The sequence below is a fragment of the Nothoprocta perdicaria genome, unplaced genomic scaffold, assembly GCF_003342845.1.
Source record: "Nothoprocta perdicaria isolate Ctin4 unplaced genomic scaffold, notPer1 scaffold_176, whole genome shotgun sequence".
Taxonomy (NCBI): domain Eukaryota; kingdom Metazoa; phylum Chordata; class Aves; order Tinamiformes; family Tinamidae; genus Nothoprocta; species Nothoprocta perdicaria.
Window position 1 is genome coordinate 988,261 of NW_020454938.1, and position 18,597 is coordinate 1,006,857.

General features: G+C 45.2%; 1 protein-coding gene across 1 annotated transcript in view; it reads left to right on the forward strand.

Moving 5' to 3' along the window:
* Positions 1-18,597, forward strand: part of NTRK3 (neurotrophic receptor tyrosine kinase 3) — a 207,045-nt gene that overhangs the window by 156,072 nt on the left and 32,376 nt on the right. Inside the window, exons 13-14 of the mRNA XM_026036300.1 lie at positions 10,916-11,046; positions 15,238-15,410. Of these exons, the coding sequence (XP_025892085.1) occupies positions 10,916-11,046; positions 15,238-15,410 (304 nt within the window). The remainder of the gene's footprint in view (positions 1-10,915; positions 11,047-15,237; positions 15,411-18,597) is intronic.

Sequence of the window (18,597 nt, forward strand, 5' to 3'; positions counted from 1 at the left end):
GGGAGAAATGGAAATTGCGCAGATTGGAGAGAAACTTCTAATGAAATCATAACATGAGCCTGAGATCTGTCTTTCAGCACCTCATGTTTTCACTCCATATGGCTTCACTTCTGGAAATTTCTTGTTCCATGAGTTTGGCTGGATTGGCTACTCATTTAAAGACCACCAAAGGAAGTCACTGGTGAGAGAACAACTGAGCATGGAGCAGGAGGAGGAACCAGAATTTTCCAGGAGCAAAAAGAGAAAATAAGCAGAARATGCTACATTCTATTCAAACTTGTCCTTTTTCTATTGTTATTATGGTGAGCCTGGCAACAATCAGAAACACTTCCAAACTGCTTGGAACTCTGGCTGGAAAAGTCAAAAGATCAAGCCCCTTCACCAATTTTCCTGCTTTTGAATTGGTCCAGAAATTCTGTGGCAACAGATTTTTCTTAAAATATCCTAGCATTTCCACATCTGGAAGGAATTGTGCTTCTTCTAAAATATTTATCTTTTTGTTTGTTTGTTTTTCAGTTTACACTCATGTTTGGGGCCAGTTAAGAGCAGGTTCTGCATCCTGGACCACAGCTGTGCATCTGCTCTTGAGTGCAAACCATATCTCCTTCTTTCATGTCAGTCTTCTCCTAAAGCCCACATGGGCCCCAGAACGTGTTCGGTGTGCCTGTGAAACCATTACATGAGGGACCTTTTCACATTGATGGTGACGGCCTATCAAGATCAGCAATCATTAGAAAGATAATGATAGCTGAGCTAGTCTAGGTGGAAGGGTCTGGGTGAGTAGCTAGAACCAGGGCTTAAGGCAGAAGGAGGCCTTGATACCAAGACTCACTTTTGGGATTGGGATGGTGCTGTCACTACTGTGCCCACAGAAACCACATTTTGGAGACTGAAGAAGGCAGTAGATACCCTCTGGGACATCCAGTACTTGAAGGACCATAGCCCACTGCTGGTAAGTACTAGCTAGGTCCCAACCATCCCGTTGCCTCTTGATGGCACATGGAGGGCTGCTGGTGGTGGAGCTCCCAGGATGGTGGGTTTCCCTGTCTCTCTCACTCTGCTTCATGGGGCTTGTGGTCCAAGCAAGGTTGTTATGGAGACGAGGGAGCTTTTTGGTGCTGCTCCCTAATTAAGAAGTGGCAGGGCAGACTGTGTGCAGGGGTGAGGGGTKGGAGAAAGGCTCTTGCTGTGGCATGACTGTAGCCTTGCATGGAGTTAACCCAGCCTGCAGCCACATCTTCCTGCTGGGGCTTTTCAGGGGCAGCAAAACACAGTTGACAGCAAAGGAGAAATCTCAGGCTGGGAGCAAAGTCCTCTCCGCAAAGGACCAAGCAGCTCTTTTCTGGCCTTGCAGCAGTTCAGCAAGATTCATCTGCAGCCAAGGAGGGTGCACCTGTGCCGGCAATGGGGTCAGCCCCTGCTTTTCTGCAGGTGRAGGTGATGATCTCCTCAGTGGAGTTTGGATGGGGAATTGTGAGCCTCGATGCAGCTTCAGTTTAGGTGCTGCCAGGCTTCTTGTCCTAGCTACTGCAAGCAGCCTGGGAGCTGCAGGGACAGCCACGGTGATGAACCTGCACACTGGGGAGCAAGTGAGCAAAGGGCCTCCAAAACCTCGGGGGCAGAAGGTAAGGCCCTGCGTTCCTGATGGGACTGTCATGAACCCGGGCAGCTGCCACCGAGACTGGGCTGCTTCCAGCCTCRCTGTGGTTATCTCAGCAATAGGATGCCATTAAGTGTCTGATTACTCTGTTGTTAAAGCCTTAAGCTTGAAATCTGACTACAGCGTGGTCTCCTGAGGGGCAGTAAGTCCTTCTCCATTCCTCTACTAGTAATCCTTCCCGTTCCTCAGAAAAATAAAATAATAAATTACAGAAAAAAGACAAGTGATATCTCTCTGCAGCAGCACTTTCCAATCAAGTGAAAACTGGCTGGAAAATCAAATCATCCAGTAAGTTCCTGCAAAACACAGTCGTATCTCTTCAAAATCTCCCCTTTTGAAGGGTTGAGCAGAGCGGCAATAGCTGCTGATATAAAACAAGCTGTTATTCCTCCTATCTCCTCTCTGAGCCCCCTCCCAGCAGATGCATGAGTCTGAGGGAGGCAGATGCTCTCTGAAGACTATTTTCCTCCGTTAAATAAATTCRCTTTCAAATAATGTGTAATTAAATGTGTGGTATTGAATTAATGTTTTATTCTGAGTGCTTTGGCAGCAGGGGACCTAGGGGCCTGGCTGGTGGAAAGAAAACATGTTCACCAGAAAGACTCGCTCCCCTCTCCTATTCCCTTTTCCTCCCACCCTGCCAAGAATCCCAATCTGTATTTCCAAGGGCTGCTGGAGCGTAACGGTGAGTCAGTGCGGGTGGTGCTTTTATGGGTGTCTTTTATGATACGTGGTGGCGGTGCTCTTGGACACGCACCCAATGCAAAGTCCTCTGCAGCCCACTCTGCTCCCTTCTCTGCAGGTCTCCTGCTGGCTGTCTTTGCACTGAGAGGAGTCCCAGGGGTGCAGATAATGCTGTTTACTGAAGGCAGAGTCCAAGGGTCCCTTTGGGATGCGAAGTTGATGCTGGATGTCAACAAGATAGACTGCTGAAGCTAGAGAGGCAGGCTGGGCTTTGCAGCCTGGTGGCAGCCAGAAAGTTTATTTGAGTGGATGCGAAAGACAACGGGAATCTTTTTGGCTTGTTCTTCTGGAATGTTAATAAGGCTGCAGTCCCATCATGAGTGCTTCGCTGTGCCCAGGGGAGCCAACCTGGGTTTGGTGGCTGTGGAGGAGCAGGGTCTTGCTGTGGCCGCAACTTAGCAGAGGTGAAGTGAATCATTTCAGCRTGGGATCAGAGAGATTTACCTCCTAGGATGAAGGAATGGCCCCATGGATATTAAGAGCTCTTGCTGGAATAATTTCAGAAAGACACAAACTGACTGGAGGAGGAGGTGGCTGCTGTCTTAAAGGAAAGACTACTGTGCAAGACCAAAGTGTAGAGGCAGGCGAGAGGTTTCGTTTCTCTGTTGCTACAGTCACTAGCACACACAAAAAAAWTGCTGGGGCTGACCCTTGGGGGCCTCTCTCTTGCTGTAGCTCCTTTGCTTCCATGGTTTTTGGGATCATCCCAGCCGTGCTTCTGCAGCACGGGGTTATGCTGCGTCTGGCTGAGAGTCGGCCCAGCACCCAGGAAGCCTGGGACAGCTTATATTCCTCTCTTTATAAAATAATTACTAGCCATTTTGTACTCAGATTTATGGTACTGGAAAGGATGAGAATTTTGAAGTCATAACTTGTTTTTATAGGAGTGTCGGGTAATTTAAGCTGTGAGAGTAGCTTTTATGCAAGCAGAGGGAGGGGGGATGCCAAGCATATTCTAACATTAGCATTATTTTTCAAACTTTAAATGAAAAAAAATGAAAGGTTGCTTTGGTCTGGGTTTAAACTTTGCAGGTCTGTCACACTAGTTCATATCACCTGCTTGTGAACACAGGAATTCAGCGTGGCCTTGTGGATAATATGGCAGCCTCTGGGCTTGCATTAGCTGATTTGTTTGACCAGATGGTGACTTCTACCTCACCTTTCTCTCAGCTCCTCTGTGCATATGCCCATGTACACATATGCCTGCTATCTTTACATTCACCGTTATCTCAGGGTATGGTGCATCCTTGCAGGTTGTCACGGGGGYCCGCCCTGGTGCAGCGTGGCTGATCCTGGAGCTAGCACTGCAGTGGGGCTGCAGCAGCTCAAGTTACTGCAGCTCAGCAGGTGCTAAGCCGGGCTCTCCGTGCTGCTAATCAGATCACTCTGCAGCTGGAGGGCTGCTGCCAGAATAGCGGCTCTGTCTCGCATGGAGGCTCGCTGGAGCTAGCTGGTTAGTGGAAGGCAGTGCTTTGGGTCAGTGCTTGCTTTCCACGCGCTCGTGCAGCAGCAGAGGCCACGGGAGGTGATGATCACCTAATTGCCACCGGTATTCTTGGAAGTGGTGCACATGAGGTATTTTCAAAGGATCAGAACTCTGGATTGTGGAAGCTTTTCTTGTTTCATTTCCCTGATTACACTGGATATCAGCTCCTGGCATGGCTCAAGGTTCTTGGATTTTTCTTTTTTAAGTATTTATTTACTTATTTAGTCAGAGATGTCCAGCTAAATGCATCAAGGTCAGCTAATTTTTACAAGATACTTTGAATAGGATGTAGTGTTTTAGCCTGTGGTCTTTTGGGTCGGCTAAGCAGTAATGTGACCTTCCCATTTGGGCACTGTGCTGGCATCACACAAATGCTCCCAGGAAATGAAGGGAGTGGGAAGAGGGCGCAAAGACCTGCAGAAATGAAATGGAGAGGTTTTTAAGGTCTTTATGTAGGAATTGTCACRGGTGATTATGATTGTTTCATAATATAATATATAGTCAGGCACCAGGGGATCCCTGCAAGTAAGCTGCCAGCTTCTCAGTCAGGTGCAGGATGTGAAAAATGATCTAAAGAGAGACTGTGAAGCCAAATGCYTTATATTGGCTTGTTGGAGGATGAGAAAGGATGCAAAGAGTCGTAAGGGGTAACGTAGTAAAAGGGATAGTGTTATTTGTATTTCATGTTTTATCCATCAAGGCCAAAGGAGAGGATGCTGACACAATGAAAATGTGAGCTGGAAAGCTTAGATCTATATTTTTGCTGTGTGGACACACTGGAATGGCTATTAGACCTGTCATGCAGAATTAGCAAGATTTAAATGCAGCCTGAAAAGGGCAGAGAAGAGGCCTAATTTAGGTGGTCTTGTTCACAGGGCCTGGAAAGCAGGGGGTGAGAAGGAGCTTGTGCACCTGAGGGTTGGAGCTCAGGAGGCTCAGCTGAAGGATTGGTCCCTGAAGTTCTCAAAGATTCATATTGGCTTAATCTAACCAAAAAAAAAAGAAAAAATCATACCTCATTTGGGAGCACCTTTGAAAGGATTCTCAGATTGCTTGGTGTTTATAATTATGATTATTTTGAACTTGAGTCCTTGAAGGATGCCTTGATAGGAGGATTTGACAAAGAAGCAGAGTGTAGGCACAGAGCCAAGCTGCCAAAGCATGGACTCAGGGTCTTTTCCCAAAGGTTGCTCATGTCAGAGCACGAGGGAAGCCACCAGAAGCAGAAGGCTACCTACTTAGAGTCCATATGCAGATAAARAGCAACCTGTTTATTTCTCCATTTTTAAATTATGTGGGGCTGATTCTCTCTTTGTTTACATCTACTTCGCAGCAGTCTGCAATTGCCATCAATATCCTCCATTGACTTTGATGGATTTGCACCAAGTGAAGAAGAAGACTCAGGCTCTGTGTAGCTATCAAGTGCATTAGCTTCTCTAAGAGATGTGTCTCTGAGAGAAAGACTTGTCAGATCTCCACTTGCAAGGTTTTTAATCTGGTCCTACCCAATGGGCACAGTTTGCTCTAATCTGGTACATCAGGACTTCACCAACACATTTGGTTGACATCTAAATTGCAGTCAACTGCCTCACAGGAAAGACACTCTGTTTGGTAGTTGCACATCTTCATGACATGCATTCCAGCGCAAATTGCAAGCTTTATTTATTTGATTTTAATTGTCACAGAGCAGGCGAGCCATACAGGGAATATCCACAAAAATTATTTTAGCAGTGAGTCAGCAAAGAAGTGACAGAATCATGTTGACTAACTGAGAACTTTGTTACCTTTTTGTGGACAACTTGTGTATGAAGAAAAGAGAGAGGATTTTTTGACATAAATTAGTTGTTACRGCAAATGACTCAGCCGCTACTGAAAATGTCATTATTGTTATTATTTATACAGTGTTGTTGATGCAAATGAGGCTCTATAAACTTGCGAAAATCAGGGCCATTACTACAAAGAGTTCCATTTAGGATACCCTAAAAAAACACCTGAAAGAGTCAGTTTTAAAACAGGGATTGAAGAGCAAAAGGGACAGAAGTAGGAAGTGAGGTCAAATGAGAAGAAATGGCAAGAAGTGACAGAGCAAGAGAAGAGCAGGAAAGGAACCATCATGAGGTAAAAGTGAGACGCTTGTTGGTACCGACAGTGTAGAACAGGGCCCAAGATGTGAAGGAGAGGAGGCATGCAGGAAGAGAAAGGAGTTTGGAGGAGGAAGGAAAGGAGAAGAGGAGGAGGAGGAGAAGCAGAGGAAAAGGAGAGAGATTTTTGGAGGAAGAGAAGAAACTGTAGAAAATTGTCTTTAGTCTTTATGCCAGAAGAGAAAGCTGCTAATCTATAGGATGGTGAAAGTGAGAGGAAAGATAATAAGCTACCTGTTGTTTGTGAAATAAAAGCCCAAAGACAGGAAATCCACTAGAAGTGATGCCGCCAAATAGTCACTGTTCATGGGTCAAAAAGAAGTATGAGGAATCAATTTCAGATCTGGTTCTAGCTGGTAAAAATGGCCCAGCTTTAGAAAGAAATTCTGCCTGCTACTGTAGCTAAAGTAATAGCACTACTTAGGGTTTGGTTTGTTCATCTGCATTCCAGTGGAATCGTCTGTTTCGCCCTGCTGCTATCCAGGTTCTCTGTCTGCATCCGTATTTCCAGTCTATGAGCAAACTTGTTTTCTAAGGATCCTGGCAGTGATGGGAATCTCAATTGCAGAATCTGCAGGATCTTTGACAACTTCCTTTCCTYCTTTACATCTTTTAGAACTGGTTTAGAAATGAGGCACTAACTGGAAAATTAGGCACTTGAAATGGGTCCCATGCAAGTACCCAATTTGTATTCATGTGATTGAAATGTTATTATTGGGGGGGAAGCAGTGTCAGATACTAACTTGGATTTGGAAGTTGAGTTGGAGTCTTCTGCCTTGGCCTGTTCACCTGCAAGTGCAACTCTGCGATAGGAGTGTAAAAGAATTGTGAAGAATCATTGAATCTGTCACTGACATTTAAATGAAAACTCTTCCTGGCTTTTCCAGGCTCTCACATAGGGGGCAATGCAGAAGTGACCCACCAAGACACTGGTAGATTGATGTATGAGACGAAGAGAATAAATCTCTTTGCCTTYCTCTCTCCTCCCTATCCTGATATCTGTGCTGGGTCTTCAAGGTTAGCAAACTAACTGTGTTTGAGTCAGAAGCAGAGCAGATGTGACTAAGAGACACAGGGGAGTAGGAATAGGGAGAGAGAAGCTGCTGTTTTCAGACAGCCACTTTTCTGACTGAGTGCATGTTAAGCACAGATCAAGTYAGCCGTCCTCCAAAAGGTTCAGAGGAGGTTAGGTAAGATGCCATCACAGATCTGGAGTCCCAACCCTCTGCCTCGAGTCTTCAGGGTAAAGCAAAGCTCTCTGCTCTGGAGACGATTTCTAAAGGTAAGTGCGAGGGCTGGAACTTACCCTCTTTCTAACACTCTCTACTTCATTGAACGGAAACCATAAGGCATTTCCAGCCAGCAGTAGGTCAGGTGTTTTATCATGTGTTATTCAGAACACAAATGGAGCAAAGGTTTCAAACGTGACCTATGGATGTTAGGTCTTCATGGAGAAGAAACAAAGGTGGAGAATCTAGCTGACTTCATCTGTATCTCGTAGCATCACAGTGAGTCTGAGACAAGGATCGTGAGATGTTTCATTTAAATCAGCAATTACTTCTGTGYTCTACATTCGTGTTCTTCCTGTGGATACAGCATGGCCCTGAATGAATTTCCATCATGCTGTCAAGTCTGGTTACTTTCCTGTTGGGTCTTGCTGTGTTTCCTGTCTAGATTCTTCTTTTGAATTGTCTTGTTGACCCTCTCTCATAAGCTAATGGTACAAAGAGGAGAGGGGGGGGAAAAAAAAAAAAATAGGAGACAGTGGTACTGGGCAGACAGTTTGCATAAACCTTGTCAGCAGGGCTGACCACAACCCTGCCGAGACAGATTAGCACACCGAAGCCTGCCTAAAACAAACACACACCAGCTGTTTATCAGTCAGGGCTCAGCCTTCTATAGGAGGGAGTAAACAGATTTATGCAGATGAACCGCCCAGGTGCCCTTGCAATCCAGCATCGTTCRGCTCCTTGGCCGTCCCTGGGAGTTACGGTCGGGACAGATGAGCAAAGAATAGATGCAAGGTTAGCACAACAGCGCAGCCCTTTGCACAGTGCCACCGTGCTTTGTCATTGCTTCAGGGGTAAGACCCATGGTTAATAGTAAATCAGGATTAATCCTAGCACCGATTCCAATGTGACTGGAAGAATYTGATATAAATGTCAGTGTTTAAAGCCTATAGCATGTGAGAAAGCAATTTATTATAACTCACTATTTCAATTGTGCCTAAATACTACAAAGCAAAATTTATGGCCATTGTAGCTTGAGAGAAATTGTGATCAGTGGCAGTGCTTTTCTGACTCCATTAAAGGTGTCTAGTTGCTGTCAAACTGCTTAACTTCGTGAACTTTTTAATTTAATTTAATTTTTATTTTTAGAACCATCCAAGTTTACTTTAAATCCTATGGTGCTACATGAGTCCACTACCTCGAAAGGATTGCTTCTCCCTCTGTTCAACTCCCACCACTACAATATGTCCTTAAATTATTCATATATATTTTCCCTGTAACTTACCAGGTGACCCTAACAACTTGCTACAAAATCTGGGTCTCAGAGGCAGATGGTATATATTTTTTAATAGTGTAGACATAATATTGGGACCTCCTGAACGTGAAGGTACACAATCTGGACCACAGCTTTCAGAAAAGTCTGATCGTTTATTAAGATGTTGTTGAGTAAGGAAAGGAGCTGGAAATCTTCGGCAAGACCCCAGGCAGTTCAGAAAAAAATGGTTTGCTTCATTTCTAATGATGTTTTGACTTACTCATTTGAAGTGTAAATAATCTCGAGCACTAGCACTGGTTGTTTTGAGACAGTTTCCTTTTTAACTTTATCTGAAATTAGATGAGGCATTGGATCTCAGTGCTGCATTTCTGTTGGGATTCTGATTTTTTTAAGTATCCTTGGGCTGCTTGTAATACAAGATCATTCCCAGCAACTTTCTTGACTGTTGCTGATCAGTAGACCAAGAATTCAAATAGTTTGTTAATATTGAAAATCCTAGATACTATGCTGATGAGTGCTATAGAAATGCTTGCCAGGAAAAGGAGGAAAAAAGCTTTTTCCTCTACCGTTAAGTAAATTGGTGCCATTTGAGTTTTCCTTAAATTAGGACTTTCCTCACCCAAGTGCATCACTTAACATTTTAACACATGATATTTCAGATTTCTCAAGATGCTCCTTAAGCACTCAACTAAGCTAGGTGTGGAAAGCAAAGTCCACAGGTGATTTGTTCTCCCTGACTGTCATTGTAGTTTTAAAACCAAAGTCATTTAAGATGTGCCCACCATCATGTGCCTTAATGCTACTAATATTATTAATATTGGTAAGTAACAATTTTCAGCCTATTGAACAATTAATGAAAAGGTCAATATGAATTCTCTGTAGAGGCATCGTTCATTACAAGGCCCATTGCTTATGCAGTTTTGCAACATCCATCTTCCCCAAACAAGCAAAAGGGCTACAGATAGCAGCTTCCAGCCTGCCCGCGAGTTTGTAATTAGAAAGCTTAATTGTACGAAAGCCATTAGAATGTTACTCTTCCAATCCATTGGCATTTTAATGAGTTGAGTGGTACCTACGTTGCTGTAAAGCATTTGCTCTCTTGGGCTGATGTGGATGCCACCTGAATCAAATGTGGGTGAGAGGAGCTGGTTGCACGTTTTAATCACCATTAATGATACTTCTCTGCAGCCAGTCTGAAGCCCTGTGTCAGTCAGCCCCTACATCCAGCATTCATAGCACCCTAGGGTGGCTCTGCACCTTCACCTGCCTCTAGCTGCTTCCAGGCGTGAAGAAAAGCCTGTCTGTGTTGCTAAAGGCACTGTGTGTTGGCTGTGATTTTGGAAAGGTGCTTAGAGCTTTGGCAAGAAGTAGCTGTGCCCTAGTGTTGTCCCCAAAAGAGCACTGAGACCTTCCAACCTCTCCCTGTGGTCAGTGGCCTGTTTAATCCCTGCCCCTGTATTTGTGGAAATCCTGGGAGTCACTTATCTCCCCTTGCAGCTGCCTAATGCCCGGGTAGGTCTAGCCATAATGAATGACACCATTAGCTGATACACAAACATCAGGAGCAGGCCAGTCTTCATAGATCTCTATCTTTGTTAAATTAATAACTGTTGCTCTTTTCATTCTTCTTAAAACCTCAGCTGCTATTCTCCATCGGTCCTTGCCATCCTAAATGTCAGTGGGGAGGATCATTGAGACTAATGCAGTGAGTTTGTCCGTTGTGCCAGAGACTCTGTCCCGGGATGATGTTTTCTTTCTGAAGGAACATTCCCACAAGAGATGGCTGCAGGCCCAAGGTCTTGCTTCGTTGTTCCCAGCTCTTCCAACCACCTTCTGCTATTGCCCTGAGGTGCAGTGAGGTCAGTAGCTCTTCTCCAAGGGCAGCCCTCCTGGTTCTGACTTGCCAGGGCTCAGCCTCAGGAATCTGCCTGAATTTGGTTTAAACTGATCACAAACCAAAGTGCAAAAACCAACAGGACCTTCTAGTGTCACCTGGCCTGGCACTGAAAGTAAGTAACCTTTGCAGTGACCCTTAGGACATGAATTATTTCCAGAATTATTCCAAGGAGATTCAGGTCTTCAGGGCAGATTTTTCCCCAAAGGTTCYGCCCCCTGAGGACAAGCTTGCTCTGAGTTTATACCAAAACCTGATAAATCTCAAGTACTTTCCTCACAGCTGTTTTACATAAGACTAGTTCCATCCCAGAGATGGCAGCGCTCTGTGGGTGGGTAAAAGATCCCTGTAGATATTTTTGCAAGGCAATTTCAGATCCTTTGCAGCTTGCTAGAAAATTGAATTAGTTATTTTTGCCTTCCCTGAATTAACCCTAATTCATTCTTCCCTCAAATCTCTCCTTCTTCCTCCCCTCCCTCCAACAGATGTCCAGCATATTAAGAGGAGAGACATCGTTTTGAAGAGGGAGCTGGGAGAAGGTGCCTTTGGGAAGGTATTCTTGGCCGAGTGTTACAACCTCAGCCCCACCAACGACAAAATGCTGGTGGCAGTGAAGGTAAATCTCAAGGGCAAATGGAAGAGAGTACAGCAGGGGCTGGACCACAAAGAAAGGCTGCCCAAACCTGCGTGGGAAAGGGAGGCAGGGGAGGGCTGGGGGCTGGGGATGAGATTTATCTGATGCTGGAGATTGTGGTAAATCCACTTAGTCACAGGAACTTTCAGTGTTTCGCTTCAAGGTCATCTGTTCTCACCAGTGCCAAAGCCTTTCTTCCCGTCAACGAAGCCAGGGAGGAAAAGCTGGCCTGACCGTTTTAAGCTCCTGTGCAGCTGCAGAAGTGAAGCATGGAATTCACCTCCCCCTGCAAGTGCCTGGGGCCTTTCTCTTTTGGGTTTTTATCTCTTCATGGAGCATGCAGAAGTTGAAACAAAAAGGCCTCTGCAAAAAGAAGTGCTTAAAAGCTCTATGTCACAAACCACTTTTCTGGGATCAATTTGCTGGAATAGCTTTGCTGCAAGATGAGTAAAGTAACCCCTTCCAGCTTGGCTCGGCTCAGCTCCCTGCATCTTTGCAGGGGTCCTTGTGTGAGTTGTGCAACATCAACATGGCTCTGGATGGAGGTACCATTAGTGCAGCAGTGTGCTCTGCTGTCAAGTGGCATCAGTTGGCAGACCCTCRTGATCTAATCATCTGTGGCTAATTGCTGCCTCGTAAGTCTTTGTGAGGTCTTCATTTGAACCCCTGACCTGCCAGAGAAAGGCTCCAGCTCTCTCTCCAGACTACTGCAGGCGGTGAGTTACTTCAGAGTTGTTTCAGTCATCAGCAGTTCAAGCCTTTATCTAAGCTCGTTTATCCCTTATGATCTGGCCGGGAACTGCAAGACGGGACCTTTCACCTTCGAGACTGGCTCAAGACGAGGTAACACAGTTCCACATACGATTAATTGCCTGGTTATATGGCTGCTGCCTGCCTATCACTGTCAGCTATCCCTTGTGCTATCTTATCTCGGAGGTTTCTCCTGAGCTTCATTTGCATGTAGGCAGAAACAGCATCCAAACTTGTTTCTGTTAATTGCTACTATGAGCTTACATCTCCAGAGTGCCTTTCATCCTGCAAGATCGTACAGATCCCACTTTGGAACAGGGCCTTGAAATCTGGCTTTCTTCCAGCTCCAGGAAAAAAAAAAATCCTTCTAATTTGGGCAATGTTATAAGTCTTAGGAGGAAAAAAAAAAGAGAAAGGCTTTACATATTAAATTGAGATYTGGCTGCATTTCCTGAAGATCTCCTGTTTCTAACTGAGGCTGAGAATTACTTCCCCAGTCATTACAACTCTGGGCTGCAGTAGGATTTGCTGGCTAGGGACAACGGAGTCTGGAGCAGAGAATTTGTCCCTCCTGCACTCTCAAGGACTTTCTCTCAGGACCAGGACAAGAGCAAAGAAAGTGTCTGTGTTACTCATTCAGCTAAACAGATAGAGATTTGCAGCGGCTTTAAACACTGCAGCCCTACAAATGAGCTGAGTCCTGATGTGATGGCATGGACAAGCTTCCTGTTTTATTCAACATGCTTCTAAAAACATCCTAGGAAATACATAAGAACCATCATCAAAGAGTGCTGAGGTAACAGAGTCAAGTATGTGAGTGTTGGTGGGGTTGGCATTCAGGATGTGTGCTCTAAAATATATATTTTTGGTTGTTTCATGGGCTGCTGCACGATGATGAACACCCTTTGTGTCTGKGTGCACTCGAGATATGTGTTCATTTTTACAACCTCCTAGAGAGGTGCTGGGGTTGTATGAGCCCCTTTTTGCAGATGGAAGCTCAGGGAAATTGAGCTGAAAGGCTCCTCTAATCTGGGGTACACGGTAGGCTCTGGACCTGCCTCTCCAGAGCCTCATACAGCCCATACCAACTTCCTGCTGACCCCCGTTGTCATTGCAGAAGTGCTGAGCATCTGCTGAGTTGAGAGCAGGTACCTGAGGGCAAGTAAGGAACTCCCTGATTCTGATAAGAACCGATTATTAGTGGCAGAGGCTGCAACCTGCAGATATTCAGTGACTTGCTTGGTGTCAGGTAGGAACCAGATAATGGAGGTACAAATACAGTCMATTTCAAACCTTCCTAGGGGAGGCATTCCAGTGGTTTCAATGGGACATCCCTTCTCTTCCTCTCATCCTGCTCTTTGTTCTCTGCTCCACCACTTCCAATTCTTGTATTTCCGTTCCTTCTAAAGGCTTGGCTGTGCAGCCTTAGTAATATTTTTTAATATCCATTTTTGTATGATCCTGACAAAGTTTTAGTGTTGACACATTGTAGAAAAGAGAGTGTATGAAAGAAACCGAAACTCACTGCAACTTGAAATATTACATACAACTATAGGAAAARGAGGGAAAAAGAATGATGGAGGAAACTTCTGCTGGAGGGAAAAAAAGGACTAGCATCAACATTATGAAGATATGAAATGATTAAAAGTAATTGGTTGCCTGAGATAAGGGTGGATCCTTTGCCATGTGTACAATATAACTATCATCCATCTAACCAAGCCATCCCAGAGGACATAGAATTAAAATTATGCCATGTGTCTCACAGATTGGAGGCAGAAGAAGGAATGTCYTGTGGCTTGGGTAAAAACCGCTCAGGAGATCTGCTCTGAGAGGAAAAGTAGCTAGTGTGGAGGGCTGGCTACTTCACTCTGTCCAGYCTTGTACGTAGCAGCACCACCTTAGCTCTGTGCTTGAATCTTTTCTTCCTCATGCAGCTTTCTGATGCTTAACATCCCTCTTTGTACCTAAATCAGAGCCAGCTCCTGCTGATACTCCCTCTTCAATCACCACCAGGAGATTCGGTGCTTGAGGAGAAGGTGAATTTGTGAATAAATAATGGRAGAGCTGCACAGCATCCCCTCGTGCCAAGGGATAATCCAAGGTGCACAAAGCAAAGAGCTGGACTGAGTGGGGAGGTAAATGGAATGAAGTTACCAGACTCCTTTCTGACCTCCGCTGATGCATGGTTGAAGCCAACACGGTACAGAGCAGTCCAGCGAATACGATGGAAACCAGACGACTGGAAACCAGGATAAACCTCCTCTTTTTCTTTCCTTTTTTTTTTTTTTTTTTTTTCCCCCATTTATGAAGACCATGCTGATTCTCGTGCCCATTCTACCTCATCAAATGTTTTGAACTTCAACTTTTTTTATTAAGCGCTCACAGGAGAGCCCTCCATTGGTACCCTGTGATAATGACACACAGTTTCCAAACTCTCCAAACCACACAATAGTGCTTGAAGAAGCCAGCATCCCCTGCTAAATAGCCCTGGCCACTTGCTAGGGCACCCAGAGCAACATCTCCTAGGCTGCCTGCAATCCCAGGCCTGTGCACCCAGCTCAGAGTCCTGCAAGCTGCTTTGCAATGGCAAACTGGTGTGCTYGAATGTGGAAGATGAGATATCCTCAATAAGGATACTGATTTCAGCATCAATCTGTCAGGGAAGCTGTTATAAACAGCGGGGAATAAAAACATGATTTTAAAAATTATGAGAAAAGACTTGACAGTGTCCTTCTTCAGAGGCAGTTTGAAAAATCCGCACAATAACTGCACAGCCAGGCAAATCCATCTTCTGAATAAAGGCAGTATAGTCAGCTATTTCAAAATGAAAGACAGATAGCAAGGACTGACTGGCTCAGGAATTTAATAATAATAAGATATGAAGCCATTCACCTCTAGGTCACCAGTACAAATCCTACCCAAGCTGGGAATAATTGGAAGCTATTACCCTCAGAGGAATGTTTGCTGCTGACTGGGAAATGAGTTGGGGAACCTGCTGTGCCTGGTGTCTGCTGGGCTGGTAACGACGTGTAGGAAACGCTGAGGTGCTACCATCACTGCTTGCTGCCAGCTCTCCCGGTGACAGTGGGCTGGTGGCAGTGGCTCATCTTCTTCCTCGTCAGCTCCTCTGCAACATCCTGAGGCTCCCAGCAAAAGCCCTGATGAGTCTTTTGGTGGCCACCCCTTGGGGAAGTGTCTCAGCAGTGTTTGGCAGTCATGTGAGGGGATGCTCCTGAGCCAAATGAAAGGACTTAGCTAAGCTACCAYGGTGCAGAGCTGGTAGCTGCCCTTAGTTTTCTCAGCTCTTTGAGCCTGCTTGTAGCAAAACATGGCAGGGTTGGGAGATGGAGTCATCTAGCCTTGCGCATTCGGTCTTTGTTCCCAGCTGCACCATCCTCTATGTGTCTGTGTCCCTTCTTTCAGGCGCTGAAAGACCCCACCTTGGCAGCCCGTAAGGACTTCCAGAGGGAGGCAGAGCTGCTCACCAACCTGCAGCATGAGCACATTGTCAAGTTTTATGGCGTCTGTGGCGATGGTGACCCACTCATCATGGTCTTTGAATACATGAAGCACGGGGACCTAAATAAGTTCCTAAGGTAAGTGTGAGAGAGGGTGCAGGATACGTGATACAGCTATTTCTGCAACCCTGATGTGGTTTGTTGTAAATCTGTGATGTTCCTAGGACTGCTGGATGCTGGTGAGCTGGGCAGTAAGAGCTGGTTGTTCCAAACACAGCTTGTAGATGATGATGGTCCTCACCACCAAGTCTTYGGGAGACTTGGGCAGAGAGGAACCTCATGAAACTTAGTGTGTATATTGCAGAGTCCTGCCCCTAGGGAGGAATAACACCTTGTGCCAGTACTGGGTGGGCACTGACCTGCTTCAAAGCAGCTCTGTGGGCAAGGTCCTGGAGGTCCTGGTGGACAAATTGACACTGAGCCAGCAATGTGCTCTTGTGGCAGAGAAGGCAAATGGTGTCTTGGGCAGACCATTGCTAGTAAATCAAGGGAGGTGCCCTCTGCACACCCCTTCTGAGGCTGCATCTGAACTACTTCATCCAGTTCTAAGCTCATCCTAGTGCATTATGAGAGATTGACTTGTCTTTTTCCACCCCCAGAAGGTTGCCAGCCRTCCATCCTCATCTCACTCAGGTTCTGATTCAGTAGCACAAGACTCAAACTACTCCCTAGAGAAAATTTCTGTCGTCCTTGATCTGACTGAGATTCTGCGTGTTTAATGATGTCTAGTTCTCATATTCAGAAAAGAGTTGAGAAATTTTGGAGGGTCCTCCTGGGTCCATCACTGGTCTTTTGTTCTCTTAGTCTTTTTGGCAGAGAATCCTGACTGAGGTACAAAATATTCTCCTTTACAGCCTCAGGCTGCTCAGGCAGTTAGGCCTACCTAAGGGCTGTAATCGCCTTCCCTGCCTTTAGAGAGCTACAATTTGCCAGATTCCCTCCATCATCCTGGAACCATTAAGCCAATCATTTGTGCACCCTGAATCTGCCAGCAGTGAGGGACAGGGAGCAACTGTGAGAGGATGTTTGCTCTCTGGAGGATGATTTGTTCTCCCTTGATACAGAAATTATGCTTTGAGACCTGCATACAAGTGGAGTTGTACTCACCTCTTGAAATAATTAGTAGCTTTATTTCCCAGTATTTAGAAAATTGGGCCCTTGATATTTTCCTGTTTTGACTGCTAAATATGAACGTGATTGCGTTTGGAACACATACAGTCTTGCTCTGGGGTGAGGTAGATGCTCTAATTATTATTCCACCATCACAGTCAATTTCTGACCAAACCCAAACACATTTCCAGAGCTTTTCATTTTTAAGCAGTTATCTATACCATAAAAGCAATGGGGAAGGGATCCCAGAAGCTTCTTTCTCCTCTGCCAAGCTGTGCCAAACTGTCTGTGGCTCTCACGGAGTGCTCACAGGGCAGCTGGAAACACCTCCACAATGGTTGTCCCTCCTCAATTTGGCATGGTTGTGTATAGATTGAATATGATTTCCTAGCTCAGTCCCTCTCTCATGCTCTWCATAAAGGAGATTATTGACAAGCTGGGAAGAGTGAATGTGTCACTGTATTAGCCTTGCAAAGCTCCTTCTCAGAGTCACATTCAAAGGAGAACAGACTTGGTTACCCTGCATGTCSCTGTTGTGCTCCCCTATCTTGCAAGAGGCCCAGTTGCTTCTAGAAGCAACTAACTGAATTCTGCCTACCAGCAAATATCTTTGTTTTTGACTGAAACACTGTTTTTGCTCAGATTGGAGTTGCAATATTAAGGGCAATGTTTCAGCCTCATGACTGAAGGAAAGCAGTCAGAAGAACATGGGAGACTGCAATCTTGAAGTTCTTCACAAGGAAGAGCAGAAAATTGAACCATCTTTTTTTCCTGGCAGAAGAAGTAGCTTTATTCTCCTTAGAGTAGATAGTTATTACAGATGAAGCATAGCCTCCTTCATTGCTCTAATTGACCTCTCAGGAAGAATAGTCCAAAACAGGCCTTCTAGCTGTCTTAGTGGGATATCTTGCACCCACTGTCAACATCTAATGTAATTGCTTTACACAGCTACAGCTCTGAAGGCTGCTGCTGTGGTGGAGCCAGGCGCCTTCGCACTTCTAGAGCACAGCCTTACCCTGAGACACAGTCATGAGAAACATCAGTGTCCTTTGAGGCCCGGACCAGCCAGGAGCTTCCTGAGAGGGTGTGTGCAGCTGCAGAGACCTAGGAAAATAATCCCTAGTGAAATAATTTCAGTTTATACTGAAAGATCTTGCCATCAAGAACGTTTTATTTGACAAGTTATATAATTCTGAGTTTTTTGTGTCACTCCTCCCAGCGGAGCTCTGCTTTCAGCAACCCTACAGTTGCACTGTCTTGGGACAGAATGAAGAACTTCGGCAGAGAGCATGCAGTCTGAGGGATGATTGTCCAACTCATGTCAACAAAAACCTTCATTGCTCTATAAAAGTTCTTTGACAGACATCCCTCCAATTTTGCTCTCTTTCTGTACAGATGAATTAGTTTGCTTCAAGAAGAGATGGCCAGACCTCTCTCATATTTCTTGCAGCTTTCTTGATGCAACTTAATGCACAAATATCTCTCATGAGTTAATCTCGTGAATGTGCTGGTACTTCTTACTTCTGGACCATACCGCTGTGGCATGGAGAAGGGGACAGAAGGAGGAAAATATATAATATAGGACATATATGTGCAAAGAACCAATGAAAYAGAAGTATTGGCTGACCGTTTCTTCAACTGAAACTATTCTCTTCAGATAGATTGCTTTGGTGGCAATTATTGTATTTCTTACAGGTGGCAGTAATGAGTTAGTGGTATGTCCTTTGCTTTCCAGCTAGCTCTATATTAGAATATTTACCCTGATGACAACAAGGATCAGTTGCAGCTAAATACGATGTATGTGCAAAGCTTGACCAGTGCGAACTGTCCATTACAGTTTTGGGAGCTCTTGTTTGTCTTGCTTTGCTGCTTTTAGCAAATTTCACCTCAGTTCTGGCTCAGTTTTGCTGGCTGTCAATATCTGTTGTCACCAAGAGGTAATTTCCTGGGGTAAAGCACCTGGGAGGCTCTTTAAATAAGACATCAGGCAGTCATCTTTGCATACAATYTTCTGCTGCTCTTCCTTGCATGTAGCAGTTCTTGCAATGTACTGTCTTCACCCCCAATCCCCACTCACATCCAAGATTTCCTTTGGCATTCCCAACCCTGCAGGCTCTGTAGGTTTTTCCCCACTAGCTCATCTCGCACTTGCTGC